This window comes from Pelmatolapia mariae, linkage group LG14 (genome assembly GCF_036321145.2).
Source record: "Pelmatolapia mariae isolate MD_Pm_ZW linkage group LG14, Pm_UMD_F_2, whole genome shotgun sequence".
Lineage (NCBI taxonomy): Eukaryota > Metazoa > Chordata > Actinopteri > Cichliformes > Cichlidae > Pelmatolapia > Pelmatolapia mariae.
This window is the reverse complement of record NC_086239.1, coordinates 40,209,247-40,232,238: the sequence shown is the minus strand read 5'-3', so window position 1 is coordinate 40,232,238 and position 22,992 is coordinate 40,209,247. Positions and strand designations below refer to the sequence as shown.

Sequence of the window (22,992 nt, the reverse complement as noted above, 5' to 3'; positions counted from 1 at the left end):
CCAGCTGCTGCCTGTCAGTGAGGCACTGATCAGACGTGTGTGTGTCAGAGTGCTGCTGTCTCTCGGCCATGGCCTGTCTGATGGCTGCCTGGTCCGTCCACAACCCCACTGTCACCAACTCCATCATCATGGTGAGTACGAGGACTCCAGAGATATGATGAGGGGTGACCCTCTATGTCTCCTGCTGGTTTAAGGAAAGGAAACAGCTTTCTAAGCAACGAGATCTGTGTGGGAATCAGCCTGAATGTGACGGTCAGCTCTGTGAGTCTCAGCAAATCTCACATGTTTGGGTTTTAAAGAAGTTAACAGTCCTGCAGCTCCACTCTGCAGCGAGGTCGGCTCCTCAGGGAGGAAGAGGAGAGTCCAAATGATATGAGCAGAGTTCTTCTCATGATGATAATGTGGTTTTAACTTGAATGATGCTGCAGGGTTATCCTCATCGTTTCTGTGTCCACACACTGAAGGGGCAGTTCTGTAGTGCTGGGGTGTTAGTGCCTCTGTTGGGAATGTTTCTCTAAGACAGTGACTGCTAAGACTGGAAACCTACTGCATGAAATGTTGGGCTATAGTGAAAATGGAGTCAGGGTGGACAGACGGGGTGATTACAGGATTTTTTAAATGAGGGGAATTCAAAATACATACTATACCAAAACTTCGAACATTGCTAAATAATGCTCAGACCTCCGGCTTAAATCGTAAATCGGCAGGGGCAAAGACTGTATATAATAGATGGCAGTAAGCACACTGAAATCACTCATTCGTTTCAGGATTCACATTCTGGCGTTTAACCACCACAGTGTTGTAGTTTTTTTTACCCAGACGTAAACAAGAGGGTGGCGTGCTAATGCTAGCCAGCTTGGTGGGACTAGGGATGGGTACCGGTATCCGGTGCCAGGATGGCACCGGTTCTGACATAAATGGTAGTAACCAGACCGAAAAGCAGCGCACATTTCAGTGCTTTATTTCGGTGCTTTTTTTTACTGAGATGTCATACACTTTGGATTCTAGCCAATCATTTTACCTTTGCAAGCGTAGTAGGCGGGCCCAGGTACGTACGTTCTTTTAGAGCAGAGCTACAGATTAAAAATGCCCAAGGCGAAGTGTCAAAGTCTGGCTGTACTTCACAGCAAAATATGCAAACTCAGCAGCCTGCAACAAGTGCTTTAAGGTGATACTGTGCAAAGGAGGTAACACCTCGAATCTGATGAAACACCTGGGGACGTATAGCATTTTGTTAAAAGCCGAGAAATGCGCCGTATTTGATAGCTCGTTGCGAGACCTCACGTCGTGCACATCTACTGCGGGTGTGGTGCCTGTTATCGGACCCGGAGTTAGCAACATCCCCCAAGAACCCGAAGAGGAGAGTCCTGGCCCCTAGCCCTGCCAGTGTAGCAGAAATGATGAGGATGATGATGGCAGCAGCAGCCGTTCTTCTCTGCGTGAGTAGCTTAATGTTGTTCGTGTGTAATTCACGGTGAGTACGCTAACCACGTTATTAAATTAATGCATGTAAGGTGAACTAGCAAACACCGTCATAGTTACATGTGGCTGTCTTCTTGTTTGATGGCAGATACTCCCTTCACCCTGGCCAAAAAGGCTAAAATGACCAAAGAAAAAGTGGAAAACAGCTAAACATGAGAGGTTTTTGGACAAAGTTTGTGTTTGTTCCATTGTTTAAGCACTGCTTCCAGTCAAGAGTGATACCATATATGCCCTATAGCTGCAGAAAAGGCTTACATTGTTATCTTTTTACAAAAAAACAGCTAAACATAAGAGGTTTTTGGACAAAGTGTGTTTCCTCCATTCTTTAAGCACCGGTTCGAGCACCGTTTAAGCACCGGCACCGTTTCAAAAGTACCGGTTTGGTACTGGTATCAGATAAAACCTAAACGATACCCATCCCTAGGTGGGACTGTATTAGCATCATCTGTATCACGCAGATACAGATGATGCTAATTCAGTAACATCCAAATAAAATCCTAGAATTTCTCTCACCGCCACTGGAGCGCAGCCTTCGTGGGCTGTCTGTTAGTACAGTACCCTCACAGCAGCCATATTATTGGTCAGATAATATCATTAAAAATGCTCCAAAAGGTTCAAGTGAAACTTGCAGCTACAGCCGCCTGTGTCACCATCCACCTATCACTCAAAAGGCCACGCCTCTGACAATGCAAACTTTAAGACTTCCCACAATTTAAACATCCTCCCAGCATACCGTTGTTATGATGGCTGAGATTATCCACAGACCAAACATCAGGCTGCGAATATGACTCACTGCTGCTTCTGCTGGAGGAAGTGCAGTTATACTCGAGACTTCCTTGACCGTGGCTCAGGGGGGTTGGGAAGCGCATCTGTAACCGGAAGGTCGCCGGTTCGATCCCCGGGCTCTCTTTCCTGGTCGTTGTGTCCTTGGGCAAGACACTTTACCCTACCGCCTACTGGTGTTGGCCAGAGGGGCCGATGGCGCGATATGGCAGCCTCGCTTCTGTCAGTCTGCCCCAGGGCAGCTGTGGCTACAACTGTAGCTGCCTCCACCAGTGTGTGAATGTGAGAGTGAATGAATAGTGGCATTGTAAAGCGCTTTGGGTGCCTTGAAAAGCGCTATATAAATCCAATCCATTATTATTATCCTTGTGGCCCCTCCTAATGTCTGCCCGGGCTGTGATGATGTCACAGCACTGTTTCGGGGTGGGACAATCAAATTCCACGGAGGGGCGGTGCTCCAGTAGCCACGCCCATGACTGGAAGTTTTGAAAGTTTAGTAGCTCTCACAGAGCGGACTCATGCTGGGAGGATAGAAGCCTTTCTCCTTTCATAACACGTGTAAGTACATTTACTTAATACTTGAGTATAAATTTGTGGTACTTGTACCTCCATTGAGTCTTTTACTAAGACTTTTACACAAACCATGTAAAACTTGTAAAAATGGGATGATTTTAAAATCGTACAGTTTATGAGCTGAAACGATGAGTCACAACAAAGGTTTGTCACTACTTTAAGAACTTTTACAAATCAAATGGAAGAACACATTAATCTGTAGCTGCAGGTGGCTCGATGCTCCAGCAGTACAATTGTGCAGGAGGAATAAAATACAGTAATTTAAGTACAGTTTTCAGATTATACTTACGTTGCAGTCAATTTATGAGGTGATCCTCAGGTACTTGTACTTCATTCACTGCTGCACACACAAAGTTTCCTCAAAAACATCCTGAAATCTTCTGATTTCCTGAAAAGCTCTTTGTTTAGTCACATGTTTGTTTATATGTTTCTGAGCTCAGGATTATCTCTGCTCCTGTCTGTGTGGTCACAAATTATTAGTTATGTGTATGTATTCATATTCTGCTCGAGTTTTACAAAAAGCATCACTTCCACATAGAAAAATATTCTCAACATGAGTCAGTGATGTAGAGCTGTTCATGCTGCAATGATGAGTAATGACAGAAAAGTTATTTGGTAGTTTTTTTAAGCAGACAAACTGAGACGTCTGAAAAATGTTACATGAGCCGTGCTTCCTCCCTGGAGCCCTGATTACCTAAAAAAAGAAAAAAGAAAAAAAAAGAACACGGAAAAACTCCAAGGCAGGAAATCATTTTTGTCTTTAAATTGTTTTCTCAAATTTTGGCTGACAGGTGACATCAAACACCTTTCATGTCTTTTCCCAGAAACCTCACTGTCACAGTCAGTGCTCAGGCTCAGCCGGGGCTAAACTGACGATAACATGGAGGCATCAGGTGTTTCTGTCCAGAAAACCCAGAGTGATGAGTTTCAGCAGGTTTTTGAATGGAATGAAAGTATTCCTAAACACGGATGCCACATCGTCTCTGCCATTGTTTCACTCAGTCCATAATCTGCAGTTCCTCTGATGTCCAGCAGAGGCAGCAGTGAGTCAGTCCCCATAGAGTCCCATGTTAAAACTTTACAGCAGAAACAAACTTGTTTACAGCCTGATACACAAACTGTTTGGTCTCCGTGGATTATTCCCTCCATCATAACACCTGCACCGGAGAGGATGTTTCTAAATGACCTGATAGGGTCATTATTAGGGGCGTGGCCTCTTTGATTGAAAGGTGGATGATGACACAGGTGGCTGTAGCTGCTAGCTTCACCTGAACTGGATCTCTGGATCATGTTTGTGCTGTTGGAGCATTTTTAATGGCATCATGTGACCAATAATATGTCTGCTGTGAGGTTGCCGTAGTAACAGACTGAGCTCCAGGGTTAATGAGGGAAACTGTGGGATTTTGTTATTGATTAGCAGGTATCTGTGTCTGTAGACTGATAACTAGCTCTTAACTTAGTGCTCCTTCCTCTCATCCAAATATGGTCACTTCCTGAAAACAAGAACCAACATGGCGGCAGACACATCTCAGGCACTGACGCTTCATCACGCGGAGCAGAGAAACTTTATATTCAGTTTGTGAAGACCTGCAGATAATCCTCAATTGTAATTTAGATCTCAGTACTGAGAGTGAAGAAATCAATGATAAGGGTTACCATGGTGACCATGGCAATGGTTTTGCTGAATCACAGCAGCAGGGTGCTCAGTTTAAATCCTGCGCTCAGCCTGTTCTTCAGCTCGGTGACTAAGCTCTGCCCGACAGTTACCTCCTGCTCGAAGGCAGATTAGTGCCTCGTTTGGGTCAGGTCAGTCACACATGGAACAACACCGGACAAGCTGACGGCTAATCTGACAACATCCACATCTGCGTCCAGGCCTGCTGGAAAACATGTAGAGAATCAACAAACCCAGACAATAAACACTCGGCTCTGCAGGATGAGAGCTGACAATCACAACCAGCGGGCTCAGCTTTTTAAAGGAGGGACAGAGGTTCGAAACTCTATTATCAGCGCACTCTCACTGTACTGCACAAGGAGTCGTCACAGGAAGTATTAGATAAACAGGGTTTTGTTTATTTAACCGAACAAGTTATATTTACAAAACAATAAATGTTGAGCTCATAAACAAAAAACTGAACTCAGCCAAAGAAATGTGAAACGACCGCCCAAACAAACATAACTGACCCAAACAGGAAATGACACACAAAGGTATATATAATGATCAGAGCACTATGACACAACAGCGGTAACTAAAAACAACACAATCACATACCACAGAAACGATGCAGTTCAGTTTGTTAATAAACTAAACAGCAAAGAAGAAAATCAAAAACATTAAACTCAAATATTTAGTTAATTACAAAAACATGTTTAACTAAAGAAAATACACATTCTGCCCCCTTCAACAGGAAGTGGTGGTGTGGTCCAGTCAGCCCATCTATGTATTTAAGTTTTTTAAACACTGGCCAACATCTTTTGTCTGGCAACAAAAGATGCCAGGGATGATGGCAGGTAAGAAACCAGTAAAAGAGACAAAGATTAGTCACAATCAAACCAAAAATCAGAAATGAATTGGTATGAATATGTAAGTAAACTAACTGTGCACGGTTGCGAATAGAACAAATGTGTTCAAACCAATCAATAAACTTACTGCAAACCAAAGTGTGTGAATGTGTTTAGATGAAGGAATGAATTAAAATACGTAAGAGTTGCCGACTTTTAGTGCGGCCATGGATTTGGCCATCGCAAGCGGCTAAGAGGAGTGAACATTGTTTAGTTCTAGTGTCTCAGTGTGATTGAGCCTGAGATTAGAGCAAGGACTACAGAAATATGTGAGTGCATCATCCAGGTGAGAGTCTGTGATACTGTGTGTACAGGACCAGCTTTACCAAAATCTGTAAGCTTTTACCATCTATGAAGTCTCTGTGGTACAGCTTAGGTTCAGCTTTTATTTTAGCCACACACTGAAAAAACATGTACACGGATGATGATGGATGGATGATGGATGGGTGGATGATGATGGATGGATGGGTGGATGATGATGGATGGATGGATGATGATGTGGATGGATGATGATGGATGGATGGATTGATGGTTGGATGGATGATGATGGATGGATTGATGGATGGATGATGATGATGTGGATGGATGATGACGGTTGGATGGATATAATGGATGGATGATGATGTGGATGGATGGATGGATATAATGGATGGATGATGATGTGGATGGATGGATGGATATAATGGATGGATGATGATGTGGATGGATGGATGGATGATTGGATGGATGGATGGATGGATGATGATGTGGATGGATGATGATGATGTATTGATGGATGATGATGATGGATGGTGTGGATGGATGATGATGGATGGATTGATGGATGGATGATGATGGATGGATGGGTGGATGATGATGGATGGATGGATGATGGATGGATGGATGATGATGTGGATGGATGATTGGATGGATGATGATGGATGGATGGATGGATTGATGGATGGATGATGATGGATGGATGGATGGATGATTGGATGTATGATGATGGATGGATGGATGGATGATGGATGATGATGGATGGATGGATGGATGATGATGTGGATGGATGGATGGATGGATGATGATGTGGCTGGATGATGATGTGGATGGATGATGATGGTTGGATGGATGATAATGGCTGGATGGATGGATGATGATGTGGATGGATGATGATGTGGATGGATGATGATGGTTGGATGGATGATAATGGCTGGATGGATGGATGATGACGGTTGGATGGATGATAATGGCTGGATGGATGGATGATGATGTGGATGGATGATGATGGATGGATGGATGATGATGTGGATGGATGATGACGGTTGGATGGATGATAATGGCTGGATGGATGGATGATGATGGATGGATGGATGATGATGTGGATGGATGGATGGATGATGGATGGATGGATGGATGATGATGGATGGATGGATGGATGGATGATGATGGATGGATGGATGGATGGATAATGGATGGATAGATGGACCTTTTTACTTATAGAGGGTCAGCTATGGTTGTCTTAAGCCGGATTCCTTTTATTCACCTTCAGAACACCAACGGGCCCCCAGACCTTATGTTGGATCCACGGACAGTTTGTGTTTGTATGGATGAGGTGGTCAACAAGCGGCCGGCGGGCAGCCAGCAGACGCCAATGCTGCAGGGACACCTGAAGAAGGTGGACAACAACCTGACGGAGGCCCAGAGGTTCTCCTCGTTACCTCGCAGACCCGCGGTCAACATTGAGTTCAAAGACGTCTCCTTCGTGGTCAGAGAGGGACCCTGGTGGAGGAAGAAAGGTAGAGTCATACACAAAACAAACATGGCAGAGGTTCAGAAAATAAACACACTGTCACTGTAAATTCAATGCCAGCTAATGCCTGAACGGTGGAAAATAGCCCAGAGCACGATTCAGCCTTGTGTTGTAGCTGGTTTATTCATTACAGATCCTGAGTCACGCTCCTATAACAGCAAAAAGTATCAGGACAGCAGGAGGAGCTGGTCTGAACGCTTCTATTTTAAAAGGCTTCCACAGAGATGTGGACCAGGCCGACCTAAGACTGATTAAAGACAGTCACAGTGACCGTTGACCTTTGAACACCAACATCAGAGCCGCCCTGAACCTCACAGAGATGCTGAGTCTGCAGAACGCAAGAGAAGATCTGACATGAACGCTTCTGACCGACTCATAAACCCACAGATTTAATTTCAGACGGCTTCACATTTTATAGCCCTGGACAGGAAAAATATATTTACATATATATGTATGTGTGTGTGTGTGTGTGTATAGATCTATCCATCTGAGGGCTTTATGTGTCCAGTTGGAGAGGTCAAAGGTGATGGCCGACCTCACAGGGTTCATGTCATTCTTTTGACTTTTTATTGTTAATGATGGGCTGTGCCTCAGCAGGCAGCCGTTAGGTGTTCTCGGTTTGGCTGCTGTGTGTTTGTGCGCTCGCTGGATTATCGGCTGTAATCTGTTAATCTCAGCTGGGTCTTCTGCTGTAAATAGCTGCAGGTCAGATTGGAGGATGCGCCGTCGCTCGCTGCCTGAAAATAAAGAAGCAACAAGAAGAAAACAAGCGATGATGTCACTGCTCGTGAACCCGCCCACATCTGAGCTCTGCTCAGGCCTGAGAATGGGTCGGATTGTTATTTTAGGGAATCCTTTCCCATGATGCACTGGGTGTTACTTCTTAACTCACTATGTGTTAATATTCAATTTTCAATTCAATTCAATTTCATTTATACAGCGCCAAATCACAACAACAGTCGCCTCAAGGCGCTTTATACTGTAACGTAGACCCTACAATAATACATACAGAGAAAAACCCAACAATCATATGACAGTGGGAAGGAAAAACTCCCTTTTAACAGGAAGAAACCTCCGGCAGAACCAGGCTCAGGGAGGGGCGGGACCATCTGCTGTGATTGGTTGGGGAGAGAGAAGGAAGACAGGATAAAGACATGCTGTGGAAGAGAGACAGAGATTAATAACAGATATGATTCAGTGCAGAGAGGTCTATTAACACATAGTGAGTGAGAAAGGTGACTGGAAAGGAAAAACTCAATGCATCATGGGAATCCCCCAGCAGCCTACGTCTATTGCAGCATAACTAAGGGAGGATTCAGGGTCGAATCCAAACTGGAAGCTGGTTCCACAGAAGAGGGGCCTGAAAACTGAAGGCTCTCCCTCCCATTCTACTTTTAAATACTCTAGGAACAACAAGTAGGCCTGCAGTGTGAGAGCGAAGTGCTCTAATAGGGTGATATGGTACTACAAGGTCATTAAGATAAGATGCGGCCTGATTATTTAAGACCTTGTATGTGAGGAGCAGGATTTTGAATTCTGGATTTAACAGGAAGCCAATGAAGGGAAGCCAATACGGGAGAAATCTGCTCTCTCTTTCTAGTCCCTGTCAGGACTCTTGCTGCAGCATTTTGGATTAACTGAAGGCTTTTCAGGGAGTTTTTAGGACTTCCTGATAATAAAGAATTACAGTAGTCCAGCCTGGAAGTAATAAATGCATGAACTAGTTTTTCAGCATCACTCTGAGACAGGATATTTCTAATTTTAGAGATGTTGCACAAATGGAAGAAAGCAGTCTTACATATTTGTTTAATATGTGCGTTGAAGGACATGTCCTGGTCAAAAATGACTCCAAGGTTCCTCACAGTGTTACTGGAGGCCAAGGTAATGCCATCCAGAGTAAGAATCTGGTTAGATACCATATTTCTAAGATTTTCAGGGCCGAGTACAATAACCTCAGTTTGATCTGAATTAAGAAGCAGAAAGTTAGCGGCCATCCAGGTCTTTATGTCTTTAAGACATTCCTGCAGTTTAACTAATTGGTGTGTGTTACCTGGCTTCATGGACAGATAGAGCTGGGTGTCATCAGCATAGCAGTGTAAATGTATGCTATGTCTTCTAATGATGCTGCCTAAGGGAAGCATGTATAATGTAAACAGAATTGGTCCTAGCACTGAACCCTGTGGAACACCATAATTAACCTCAGTGTGTGAAGAGGACTCTCCATTTACATGCACAAATTGGAGTCTATTAGATAGATATGATACAAACCACTGCAGTGCAGTACCTGTAATACCTACAGCGTGCTCTAATCGCTCTAATAGGATATTATGGTCGACAGTATCGAACGCTGCACTAAGGTCTAGCAGGACAAGCACAGAGATGAGTCCACTGTCAGAGGCCATAAGAAGATCATTTGTAACCTTCACTAAAGCTGTTTCTGTGCTGTGATGAGCTCTGAAACCTGACTGAAACTCTTCAAATAAGCCATTCCTCTGCAGATGATCTGTTAGCTGTTTGACAACTACTCTTTCAAGGATGTTTGATATGAAAGGAAGGTTGGAGATTGGCCTATAATTAGCTAAGACAGCTGGGTCTAGAGATGCTTTTTAAGTAAAGGTTTAACTACAGCCAGCTTGAAGGCCTGTGGTACATAGCTGATTATTAGAGATAGGTTGATCATATTTAAGATTGAAGCATTAATTAATGGCAGGACTTCTTTGAGCAGTTTTGTAGGAATGGGGTCTAAAAGACACGTTGATGGTTTGGAGGAAGTAATTATTGAAGTTAACTCAGAAAGATCAATTGGAGAAAAAGAGTCTAACTTAACATCAATGGTACTAAAAGTAGCTGTAGATAATATTACATCTGTGGGATAATTATTGGAAAGTTTTTCTCTAATGCTAAAAATTTTATTTGTGAAGAAGTTCATGAAGTCATTACTAGTTAACGTTAAAGGGATGGTTGGCTCAACAGAGCTCTGACTGTTTGTCAGCCTGGCTACAGTGCTGAAGAGAAACCTGGGGTTGTTCTTATTTTCTTCAATCAGTGATGAATAGTAAGATGTTCTGGCTTTACGGAGGGCTTTTTCTAATAGACCTCTCTGTATTGAATCATACTTGTTATTAATCTCTGTCTCTCTTCCACAGCATGTCTTTATCCTGTCTTCCTTCTCTCACCCCAACCAATCACAGCAGATGGCCCCGCCCCTCCCTGAGCCTGGTTCTGTTGGAGGTTTCTTCCTGTTAAAAGGGAGTTTTTCCTTCCCACTGTCGCATAGTACTTGCTCATAGAGGGTCATTTGATTGTTGGGTTTTTCTGTTTTCTTTGTATCAGTGTACGGTCTCTACCTCATCTTACCTCTGATTGGTCCTGAGCAAGAATCTGAACATGGTGCTTGTGTAAAGCTGTGCCGGGGACCTCTAGCTGAAACTAGATCTGTTAGAGACTCTGATAGCCTCAGGTTACAGACCATTATTATGGAGCTCAGCCAAGCTCTTTGTTCTCATTAGAAAAGCTGAGTTTCACTGAGAACATTTCACACCTGCTCAGGTGTGAAATGTCGGAAACACACCGCTGCACGAAAACAGCGTGCTGACGGGCAGGTGTGGGTTTGAAAACATTTACAGGTTTTCCATTGTAATTTTCACACAAAACCTTTGATTGGTTCTTTGATGCTTTTCAGGTCAACAGAATCTGTTAAAATGCGATCTCATGTCATTAAATGCCAGAAAGATGGATCCATGAACCAGAGGAGCAGATGAAGGTGTGAGGGTTGATGTAATGGGGCATGTACGAGGCGCTAACAGGCTAGAATAGTTGTAATAGCTGTTGACAGTCTGAATGGCCCAGGGAAAGAAACTGTTAGTGAGTCTGGAGGTGTGGACCTGAGGTGCTGACCAGAGGGCAGCAGGTCAAACAGGTGGTGGGTGGGGTGTAGGGCTCACCTGTGATGGCCCTGCTTTACCTGAGACAGGAGGATCTGTCGATGGCCTCTAGGGCGGCAAAGGCAGCCAGTGATGGGTGGTGTTAATGACTCTCTGTGTAGCCTTTCTGCTCTCCCTCGTGGCCCCCGAGTACCACCTGTTCTCCATTTATAATGAGAGCGGACCTGTCGGTGCTCACTGAAGTCCATGATGAGTTCTCTGGTTTGAAGGATGTTCAGCTTCAGATTATTTTCTGAGCACCAGCAGGACAAGTTCTCTACCTCCACCCTGTACGCCGTCTCATCTCCATCAGAGATGAGCCCAACCACAGTGGTGTCATCGGCATACATGATGATGATGTTGGCTGGTGGGTTGGTGTACAGTCATAGGTGTTCTGAGGTGAGGACGTTCATCTGGGTGTACAGTGTGTGTGTGTGTGGAGGGTACTGTCGGTCAGATTAAATCTAATAATCTCATTAAAGCGCGTTCAGCCTCCATCAGCAAATAAACGCCACAGGCTGCCCTCATCGTCATCCTTTTGTGTGTAACGTGTAACACACTCCTCAGTTTTATGTATATTTCATAACGACAAGCTCAGAAACCTGGTCTCTGAGACAGGATTTCAGGTGTCAACACGTTCTTCATGGTTTCTCAGCCTGACACACACGTTCTTACATGTGTGTGCTTCACTGTGTTTCAGTCATGAGTGACTGTTTGCTTTGATACTCAAACTGTGAAACTTGTGGATAAGTCTGATGCTGAGCTCACTGTGAGGACAAAACATTAACAGCAGATTACTGAAGATGTTTTCATGATTGCTGCAGGGTTTTTGGACTCACGCTGATGTAAATCTTCTGGTTGGTCACACTATGGTCAGTGAAGCTGATCTGAGTAAGGGAGGGACAGCTGAAGGTTTGGGAGGGTCTCTGATGGACCTGCAGATGTGCTTCAGGCATCTGCAGGTTCAGGAGAAACGTGGTCTGTTTCAGGACGATGCACGAGCTTCACCGAGTTCCGTAACTGACCTGAGTACAGTCCAGACCGTCAGCACTGAAACATCAGCAGTGAGCCTTTAGGAGGAGCCGAGCAGAGCAGCTAAAGTGTGAGAGCAGCTGCTGGTGTGCATGAATGAGAGAAAAACTCCAAACTGATGTGAAACCTGAGCCGAGAGTTCGAGCACAAAGAGCAGCTCTGTGAGCGGCTGGGAAACCTGCACACTGATTGTTTCTGTTCGCCTCAGGTTACAAAACTCTGCTCAAAGCCATCTCTGGGAAATTCACCAGTGGGGACCTGGTGGCGATCATGGGGCCCTCGGGAGCCGGAAAGTCCACGCTCATGAATATCCTGGCCGGGTACAGGTGGGTGCATCCACCAGGGCGGAGATGATGACTGTGTGTGAGGTTGAGGTCATGGTGCTCTCAGCGGCAGATGTTTTAAAAATGTTTTCAGATCATGTTACATCTCAGTCTGAGAGCTTTACCGCATCCTTACATCGGCCTGCTGTACCTCTGTGTGTGTCAGTAAATGCTAGTGAGGAATCTGATTACTGATTGTAGGTCAGTGGATTTGTCCAGAGCGCGCTCAGTGCACATCTGTCTTTGCGTACAGGGAGACGGGGATGAAGGGCGAGATCCTGATCAACGGGCAGCCCAGAGACCTGCGCTCTTTCCGGAAGGTTTCCTGTTACATCATGCAGGACGACATGCTGCTGCCTCACCTCAGTGTCCAGGAGGCCATGATGGTAGGTGCTCCTGAGCCTCAGCGTTCAGCCTGCTTCAGACCGCAGTAGTCGCAGACCCTGCTCTCTGTTTCTGCAGGTGTCGGCCAGCCTGAAGCTGCAGGAGAAGGAGGAGGCGCGCAGAGACATGGTGAGCCGTACGCTCCTGGCCTCCCTGATCTCAGAGTCTACCCTCAGGCTGAACTCGGATCTCTGCTCCTTCAGGTCCGGGACATCCTGATGGCTCTGGGTCTGCTGGAATGTGCTCAAACCAGGACGTCTCACCTGTCGGGGGGGCAGAGGAAACGGCTGGCCATCGCTCTGGAGCTTGTCAACAATCCGCCGGTCATGTTCTTTGATGAACCCACGAGGTAAGAAATCAGGTTGACCTCCAGGTCCTCTCCGTGGTTCATCCTGAGCTGGCAGAAGGTCACAGAAGGTCGGATATCAGTCCTGACCACGGTGCTCTGTCCTCAGCCAATGAGAAGCAGCTGAACCATTCCCACTCAGAGTCAGCTCAGTCTTCCTCACCAACTTTAAATCTTTGCACTAAAGCAACTTTTGAATCGCACAGGCTGAACGCTTTTAGAGATGTTCAGCCTGTGCAGACTCATTTTAAACATAATGCCTGACACGTAGGATCATGCAGGGAGATCTGTGGTTCGACTCCTGGCCCCGCCACTCACCTGTGTGAAATGGTTTCGCTGCCTCAGAGATCAGTCGTGCCAAAGCACAGCTGTTTTATTTTACTCGACTTATTTCAGACGTTTGATCAGAACAAGCTGTACTTCAAATTTTACATGTGAGTGATGTTTAGTCATGTTTCTGCTTCATGCTGAGCGTCTATGAAGGTGTGTGTGTGTCATGTGTGTGTGTGTGTGTGTGTGTGTGCGTGTGCGTGTGCGTGTGTGTGTGTGTGTGTGCATGTGTGTGTCAGTGGCCTGGACAGCTCGTCATGTTTCCAAGTGGTGTCTCTGCTCAAAGCTCTGGCTCGAGGAGGACGGACGGTTATCTGCACCATCCACCAGCCGAGCGCAAAACTGTTCGAGCTCTTCGACAAGGTGACCCTCCTCCACGTTACTCTGACTCACTGCATCATCTAGTGGTGTAAACTGGTATGACATGAAAGTGTGGCTGGACAATGCACAGAAGTGTTAGCAGCTGTTCTTTTTCTGAAGATCTGAAACAGTTTGAAACATTTATAGAAGCAGCTCTAATGTCAGAAGCAATAAATGAATGATTATATTCCCTTCAGTGGGTTAGATGGTCATCTGCTAATCAGTGTGTGAGAGGGGCACAGAGCTTTTAAAGGGGATAAAATCAAGTTTGTGTAGAGGAGTAAATGTGGCGTAAAGAAGCTTCGAGTGAGCACTTGTAACAGTTTGTATGATGGGGTGAAATCCGTTTATTCCTGCTCAGGTTTTAAGGATGGAGAGAAGAACAGGAAGTGCTCTACAAAGGTGTTTGGAGCTGAAAAACTTGGTGTGGGTCCATAAAATGATGAAACATGATTCAGTACGGGTTTCACTTGTGTCTGTCTCTCTGTGCGTGTTTCAGCTGTACGTGCTGAGTCAGGGTCAGTGTATCTACAGGGGACAGGTGTCCAGTCTGGTCCCGTACCTGAGAGACCTCGGGCTGAACTGCCCCACGTACCACAACCCCGCTGACTTCGGTAAGACTCGCCCGGCGAGCTGTTCCCACTCGGCCGTCGCGGCGTCACACTCACTGATGGGTTCTGTGCGCAGTGATGGAGGTGGCGTCCGGAGAGTACGGGGACCAGATGATCAGGCTGGTGACGGCAGTTCAGGAGAGGAAGTGTGAGAAAGACCACCAGCCCGAGCTCAACGGAGACAGCACCCTCCACCCCTTCCTGTGGCAGCGCACCGAGGAGGTAAAAAAACAGCACGCCCTCTGCTGTGATTGGTCGATGAGAGGCAGGTTTTCGCTTTACCTCCTGTGAATGTTTCACGACGAATGAGTCCTTTGAAAATTAACATGTACCTGTGATGATCTCCCGTCAGGAGAGCTCATCGTCTGAAGGCTGTCACAGCTTCTCTGCTAGCTGCATGACGCAGTTCTCCATCCTGTTCAGGAGGACCTTTCTCAGCATCCTCAGAGACTCGGTGACAAACACCTCCGTACACGTCACTTCAGATTCACACAGATGACACCATTTTTCCATCACTCTGACATAAAAATTATCATTAACATTTACAGTGGTGTGAAAAAGTGTTTGCCTCCTTCCCGATTTTCTATTTTTTGTATTTTTGTTATGTCTTAGATCAGACAAATTTAAATATTAGACAAAGATAACACAAGTAAACACAAAATGCAGTTACTAAATGAAGGTGTTTATTATTAGGGGAAAAAATATCCAAACCTACATGGCCCTGTGTGGAAAAAGTGATGGCCCCCTAAACTTAAAAACTGGTTTGGGCCACCCTCAGCAGCAACAACTTCAATTCAATTCAGTTTGATTTATACAGCTCCAAATCACAACAATAGTCTCCTAAATCCGCTTTATACTGTAAGGTAACCCCTACAATAATACACACAGAGAAAAACCCAACAATCATATGACCCCCTATGAGCAAGCACTTTGGCGACAGTGGGAAAGAAAAACTCCTTTTTAACAGGAAGAAACCTCCAGCAGAACCAGGCTCAGGGAGGGGCGGGGCCATCTGCTGTGATTGGTTGGGGTGAGAGAAGGAAGACAGGATAAAGACATGCTGTGGAAGAGAGACAGAGATTAACAATAACTAATAATAACACAATGCAGAGAGGTGTATAAAAATAAAGTGAATAAACAAGAAACATTCAGTGCATCATGGGAATCTCCTATAGGTTTTGCAGCCTAGACCGAGGGCCGAGTACAGTAACCTCAGTTTGATCTGAATTAAGAAGCAGAAAGTTAGCGGCCATCCAGGTCTTTATGTCTTTAAGACATTCCTGCAGTTTAACTCATTGGTGTGTGTTACCTGGCTTCATGGACAGATAGAGCTGGGTGTCATCTGCATAGCAGTGTAAATGTATGCTATGTCTTCTAATGATGCTGCCTAAGGGAAGCATGTATAATGTAAACAGAATTGGTCCTAGCACTGAACCCTGTGGAACTCCATAATTAACCTCAGTGTGTGAAGAGGACTCTCCATTTACATGCACAAATTGGAGTCTATTAGATAGATATGATACAAACCACTGCAGTGCAGTACCTGTAATACCTACAGCGTGCTCTAATCGCTCTAATAGGATATTATGGTCGACAGTATCGAACGCTGCACTGAGGTCTAGCAGGACAAGCACAGAGATGAGTCCACTGTCAGAGGCCATAAGAAGATCATTTGTAACCTTCACTAAAGCTGTTTCTGTGCTGTGATGAGCTCTGAAACTTGAGGATAAAATATAACTTCATTGATTGCAGGTAACAACTGCAAACAACTATTTGCGATAACTGGCAATGAGTCTTTTACAGCTGTGGAGGAATTTTGGACCACTCACTCAGTGTCATGGTACAGCATCTCAATCAGATTCAGGTCAGGACTTTGACTAGGCCACTCCAAAGTCTTCATTTTTTTTAAGCAGTTCAGATGTGGCCTGCTGATGAGTTTTTGATCATTGTCCTGCTGCAGAACTCAGTGCACTGCAGTCCTGAGGGAGCAAAACAGCCCCAGACCGTCACACTACCACCACCATGCTGTGTTACTTTCACTCCAGATGTAACAGGACACGCACCTTACAACTTGTCTCATCGTTCCACAGAATATTTTTCAAAAGTCTTGAGGATCATCAAATGTTTTCTTGCAAAACTGAGACAAGCCTTTATGCTCCTTTTGCTCAGCCGGGTTTTTTGTCTTGGAACTCTTGGAAGTTCCAGAGTCATGAGCACTGACCTTCATTTGTGGATAAAGGCTTCTACTTTGGTTCACTGGATTCCTACAGCTTTAGAAATGGCTTTTTCTAGACTGAGAGATCTCAACTACTTTGTTTCCACATTTGTTCCTGAACATTATTGAATTACGCTCAAAGAGTGACCTTTGACCTTTAGATGCAGATGAACAACTGAGTCTTGTCCTGTCAAGGTGGCTGTTTGGTGTCTCCAGTGTAGAAGTCTGAGCACTCCTCGCTGCACTTCACAGCTACACTGTTGTTTAGTTTCTGATTTGTGATTTGTGAAATAAAACATGCTGTCAGTGTGGTAATATTACTGTGCAGTATTGCAGTTTGAAGTAAGGCATTGTCATTGGCAGGTGCTGACTCACCTGAGGATCTCGTCTCACATTGGGATCGGCGTTCTTATTGGTCTGTTGTATCTGGGTATCGGGAACGAAGCCAAGAAGGTTCTGAGTAACTCGGGGTTCCTCTTCTTCTCCATGCTGTTCCTCATGTTCGCCGCTCTGATGCCCACGGTGCTCACCTGTGAGTACGCCTCAAGCTGCTGTGTCACTTTACCTGCACACAGGTGACGTTTGTTTGAGTGAAATCAGGGTGTCATCGGCGTAACAAATACATCACAGAGTCGAGCTGGAGAGCAGCTGTTATCTGTCCTTCATCGGCTTGTGTGACACGAGGTCTGCTGTTACAAAGGTGGACAGAACAACAGACCTCCATTTATCCTACCTGCAATACAACCTGTTTTAGCCCCTCCCCCTTAAAGACAACTTTGTTCTGATTGGCTTCATCTTGTAAACAGAGGTTCTGAAGTGTTAGCCTCTCTGACATCACAGAGGTTCAAGCATAGAGCTGAGTGTTCAGAGATCAGCTCAGCAACAGGTGCATCACTTTTACCTGAACAGCACCGAAGGTGCCGGCTCTGACTCAGGAACCCTCTGTCTCATACACAATAAAACCTTTATTGATGTTCTCAGGGCCAGACCCATCCAGGCTGCAGTGGGAATATCCTTAAACTGACACCCACAATTGCCAGGATTAATGACGGTAAAATTGTTTCTTTAAATTTGAGCTTTTCTGGGATTTTATGAGCCAGCAGTCGCTCTGGGAGCTGCTGTCAGAGAACATCAGACTAAGTCTCTGTAATAAGGACGAGTTTTATTCATCGCAACCTTTGAAAACCTGCTGCCATGTTTTTGTGCTTCAGTTCCTCTGGAGATGGGCGTCTTTCTGAGAGAACACCTCAACTACTGGTACAGCCTGAAAGCGTACTACCTGGCCAAAACCATGGCTGATGTCCCCTTCCAGGTAACAAAGACACAGCTTTATCTATCTCTAAGCTGCACTTAGAGTGGCAGCTCCTGGTTCCAGCTCCTAAATCTCATTCTTTATGACACATTTGAAGATGAAAGATGATGAAAGATCTTGCTTTATTGTCATTTTTCTGACGGAACAGTTTATCATTTTGTTAGAAACTTTGTATCCGTCCACTTACTTTTGAACTGGTTCCTGGACTCTGGATTTCGGAGCGTCAGCCACAAGTTATCAGCTGGTTCTCAGTAAACGTGGAGTTCACCCTTCACGGATAGTCAGTTAGTACAGTAACTTCACCCTGGCCATATTACTGGTAACTGATAATGATACTGATAATGTCATTAGGAATGTTCTAAAAAAAAGCTCCAACAGCAACGGCCCAGAGGTCCAGTTCAGGGACGCCTCACCTCAGGCTAGCAGACCGCTAACACCTACAGCTACCTGTATCACTATCCACCTGTCAGTCTAAGAGGCCACACCCCTAATAATGAAAGCCTTAAACCTTAATAGATTTAAGTAGGGGTGGGTTTAAAAAATAGTTTTTAATTTTAATAATCCCATATCGTCTCATGAAATCCTGAATTTGATGTATTTTGCCCGAAATGTCAGAATCTCAGCTACAGTCAACAATAACCAACAATAACCAAACACTGAAAACAACATGAACAGATTCCGCAAAACGATGTAAGCACGACGGCACATACACGGACATGCTGTACATGTCCAAGATAATTGATCAGAATTATAATATTTCTGAGTCAAAATCCAACCTTGTGAATCAGAATTGAATCGTTGTAGAAATCAGTGGCAATATGCAGCCCTAGATTTAAGAGCTTCAGTTTAAAGTTGCACACTGAGACCTGGCAGTATCAACCCTCTGACCTGCAGTGTTTCCGCGGTTGTGCAGGTAGTGTTCCCGGTGGTGTACTGCAGTATCGTGTACTGGATGACGGCTCAGCCTTCGGACGCCGGCCGGTTCTTCCTCTTCCTGTCTCTGGGGATTCTGACATCTCTGGTGGCTCAGAGTCTGGGTCTGCTTATCGGAGCCGCCTCCACCTCTCTGCAGGTCCGCTCGCTGTTTCTTCCATCACCTCCTGTCCGCTCACAGGTGTGTTCCTGTGCTGACATCACTCAGGTGTGTTTGTTTCCTGCAGGTGGCCACGTTTGTGGGTCCGGTCACGGCGATCCCGGTTCTGCTGTTCTCCGGGTTCTTCGTCAGCTTCGACACCATCCCCTGGTACCTGCAGTGGATGTCCTACATCTCTTACGTCAGGTGGGGGCGCTGTTAGCTGGCGGGCCTGTGGCTGTATCCACACAGCAGGGGGCGCTGCTGCACTCTCTTAACGTGTTTGTGTGTTTCAGGTACGGGTTCGAGGGCGTCATCCTGTCCATCTACGGCCTGGGTCGTGATGATCTTCACTGCGATGAAGGTGAGGCGTGTCACTTCCAGAAGTCTGAGGCAATCCTCAAGGAGCTGGACATGCTGGACGCCAAACTCTACCTGGACTTCATTGTCCTCACCATCTTCTTTTTCTCTCTGAGACTCATTGCTTATTTTGTCCTCCGGTACAAAATCAGCTCTGAGAGGTAGAGCAGTGCCAGGAGGAAGAGGAGGAGTCGCAGAGCAAGAGCCCAGAGGCCGAAGAGCAGCTGTCCAGTTTGTCTCCACTTTGACTCGCTCTTAAACAACACATGAAGAAGAGATGGCGTGTGAGGACGCCGCAAGCCTACAGGGGTAGATCTCATGGTCTCATGGAGGTCCTGTGGGACCAGGAGCTGGTCTTCTGGATCCTGGAGGTTTCACCATGCCACATCCTGACTAATTTCTACTTTTTAGAATAAAAGCCTCTGCAGTTGCAGGATGATGACATCTCTGCCTCTTTAGTTTATTGCTGAGGTCAAAGGTGAGAGCAGCACAGAGGCCCTGATTCCCTGACTAAACGCTTGAGTTCTGTCCTTCATGTTTAAGCATCCTGCGAGCCTCTGCAGATCCACCGAATTCAGTGATGCAGGAACGTTTCAGATTTTGCAAATCCTGGAAAACTGTCCAAAGACATGCAGCTTGTGGGGATAGGTTAATTGGATAATTCAAATTGCCACTAGGTGTGAATGAGCGAGTGAATGTGAGTGCGAATGGTTGTCTGTCCCTGTGTGTTGGCCCTGCGACAGACTGGCGACCTGTCCAGGGTGTACCCCGCCTCTCGCCCTATGACAGCTGGGATAGGCTCCAGCGCCCCCCGCGACCCTGAAGAGGATAAGCGGAAGCGAATGGATGGATGGATGGAAAACTGTTGGATGAAGTTTTCAGCAGTGCATTTAAAAGTTTTTTAATCTTCTTAACATCCACCCAACGTACATTCACACGCAAAGACACATGATTTCAAACAAAACATCTTCTAGATCCAGGAAGCTTTTCTAAAACAAAACTCAATGTGCTGCTGGTGAAAGCTAACGGGATAAAAATTCTGAAAAATCTAACTTTTGAGCAGAAAGTGTTTGGGATTAAATCCACATGATTCAGATATAAAAGTTTTACAATAAATATGAATAAAAATAATTGTCTGGAACCTGTTTAAGCACAAATGTTGCATCTGTTTACTTTTACAAAATTCACATTAAAGACATTTTAGTAAACTTTCCTGTGAAAAAACAGAAAAACTGACATTTCAATAAAACAATAAAACGATAATTACCCACACCGTCTTCTGAAAGGGAGGATGAACAAAACAATGAAAATATCAAAAGTATTTGTCATGTTGAGATGCTGTTTATTCCTGATCATTTTACTGGCTGTGACAGAACTAATTAAACTGAATTATGGGAACGTTACACTGTCTGTTTTTAATATTCAGGCTAACTGTGTATGTACCTGCGACAGAAGGCAAACAGCTTTGTCTGAAAAACTCAGCAGATGTTTTTCTCACATACAGATCCTTCTCAAAAAATTAGCATATTGTGATAAAGTTCATTATTTCCTTTAATGTACTGATAAACATTAGACTTTCATATGTTTTAGATTCATTACACACAACTGAAGTAGTTGTGTGTAATGAACTTAGAATGAAATTAGCCTTTCATTGTTTTAATATTGATGATTTTGGCATACATAACTCATGAAAACCCAAAATTCCTATCTCAAAAAATTAGCATATTTCATCCGACCAATAAAAGAAAAGTGTTTTTAATACAAAAAAAGTCAACCTTCAAATAATTATGTTCAGTTATGCACTCAATACTTGGTCGGGAATCCTTTTGCAGAAATGACTGCTTCAATGCGGCGTGGCATGGAGGCAATCAGCCTGTGGCACTGCTGAGGTGTTATGGAGGCCCAGGATGCTTCGATAGCGGCCTTAAGCTCATCCAGAGTGTTGGGTCTTGCGTCTCTCAACTTTCTCTTCACAATATCCCACAGATTCTCTATGGGGTTCAGGTCAGGAGCGTTGGCAGGCCAATTGAGCACAGTAATACCATGGTCAGTAAACCATTTACCAGTGGTTTTGGCACTGTGAGCAGGTGCCAGGTCGTGCTGAAAAATGAAATCTTCATCTCCATGAAGCTTTTCAGCAGATGGAAGCATGAAGTGCTCCAAAATCTCCTGATAGCTAGCTGCATTGACCCTGCCCTTGATAAAACACAGTGGACCAACACCGGCAGCTGACATGGCACCCCAGACCATCACTGACTGTGGGTACTTGACACTGGACTTCAGGCATTTTGGCATTTCCCTCTCCCCAGTCTTCCTCCAGACTCTGGCACCTTGATTTCCAAATGACATGCAAAAGTTGCTTTCATCCGAAAAAAGTACTTTGGACCACTGAGCAACAGTCCAGTGCTGCTTCTCTGTAGCCCAGGTCAGGCGCTTCTGCTGCTGTTTCTGGTTCAAAAGTGGCTTGACCTGGGGAATGCGGCACCTGTAGCCCATTTCCTGCACACGCCTGTACACGGTGGCTCTGGATGTTTCTACTCCAGACTCAGTCCACTTCTTCCGCAGGTCCCCCAAGGTCTGGAATCGGTTCTTCTCCACAATCTTCCTCAGGGTCCGGTCACCTCTTCTCGTTGTGCAGCGTTTTCTGCCACACTTTTTCCTTCCCACAGACTTCCCACTGAGGTGCCTTGATACAGCACTCTGGGAACAGCCTATTCGTTCAGAAATTTCTTTCTGTGTCTTACCCTCTTGCTTGAGGGTGTCAATGATGGCCTTCTGGACAGCAGTCAGGTCGGCAGTCTTACCCATGATTGCGGTTTTGAGTTATGAACCAGGCTGGGAGTTTTTAAAAGCCTCAGGAATCTTTTGCAGGTGTTTAGAGTTAATTCGTTGATTCAGATGGTTAGGTTAATAGTTCGTTTAGAGAACCTTTTCATGATATGCTAATTTTTTGAGATAGGAATTTTGGGTTTTCATGAGTTATGTATGCCAAAATCATCAATATTAAAACAATGAAAGGCTTGAACTACTTCAGTTGTGTGTAATGAATCTAAAACATATGAAAGTCTAATGTTTATCAGTACATTAAAGGAAATAATGAACTTTATCACAATATGCTAATTTTTTGAGAAGGACCTGTATTCAGTCTAAGAGCAACTGAGCGCACATGCTTCACAGCTGCTCGCTCAGCTGCACTGTGTCTCTGTGACCAGCAGCTGGCGCTGTTTACTGGGAAATGAAGTTCATCCTACTGGACGTCTGCTCTAATAACTGTGTCACAACTCTGATTTAACAGCAGAAATTTAAAACACAAAAGTGAAAATGTTCATTTTTGAAACTTGATTAAATCAGATTTAAACTCAGAGAGTGAAAAAAGGAAAATAAAATCAGAGTTCAGATGTGATGCAGAGACAGAGAGCACACAGAGGGACTCAGACACGATTAAACAAGGGTCCTGAGGGTCGGGCCGGTCAGAGTGCACGTCGCACACATGCTCAAGCTGTTGCTGACATTGGCCAGTTTGAGGCCGTAGATG

The 22,992-nt window shown here is 45.0% G+C and overlaps 1 protein-coding gene across 1 annotated transcript; it reads left to right on the top strand.

The window, feature by feature from the left end:
- Positions 1-3: 3 nt before the first annotated feature.
- Positions 4-20,860, top strand: abcg1 (ATP-binding cassette, sub-family G (WHITE), member 1). Its single transcript, XM_063494266.1, has 15 exons — positions 4-131; positions 6,929-7,175; positions 12,353-12,470; positions 12,721-12,853; positions 12,930-12,980; positions 13,055-13,200; positions 13,767-13,890; positions 14,387-14,501; positions 14,575-14,720; positions 14,851-14,952; positions 17,077-17,245; positions 17,925-18,025; positions 18,939-19,097; positions 19,186-19,304; positions 19,394-20,860. The coding sequence occupies exons 1-15, from the start codon at positions 69-71 to the stop codon at positions 19,620-19,622; spliced, it is 2,022 nt and encodes a 673-aa protein (XP_063350336.1). The 5' UTR covers positions 4-68; the 3' UTR covers positions 19,623-20,860.
- The last annotated feature ends 2,132 nt before the right edge of the window (positions 20,861-22,992 follow it).

Bases quoted from the DNA above. Each gene is read 5' to 3' on its own strand.
- abcg1 (XM_063494266.1), top strand. From the start codon at position 69: ATGGCCTGTCTGATGGCTGCCTGGTCCGTCCACAACCCCACTGTCACC. The intron at 7,176-12,352 runs GTAGAGTCATAC...TGTTCGCCTCAG, and splicing joins ACCCTGGTGGAGGAAGAAAG to GTTACAAAACTCTGCTCAAA. The intron at 17,246-17,924 runs GTGAGTACGCCT...TTTGTGCTTCAG, and splicing joins GATGCCCACGGTGCTCACCT to TTCCTCTGGAGATGGGCGTC.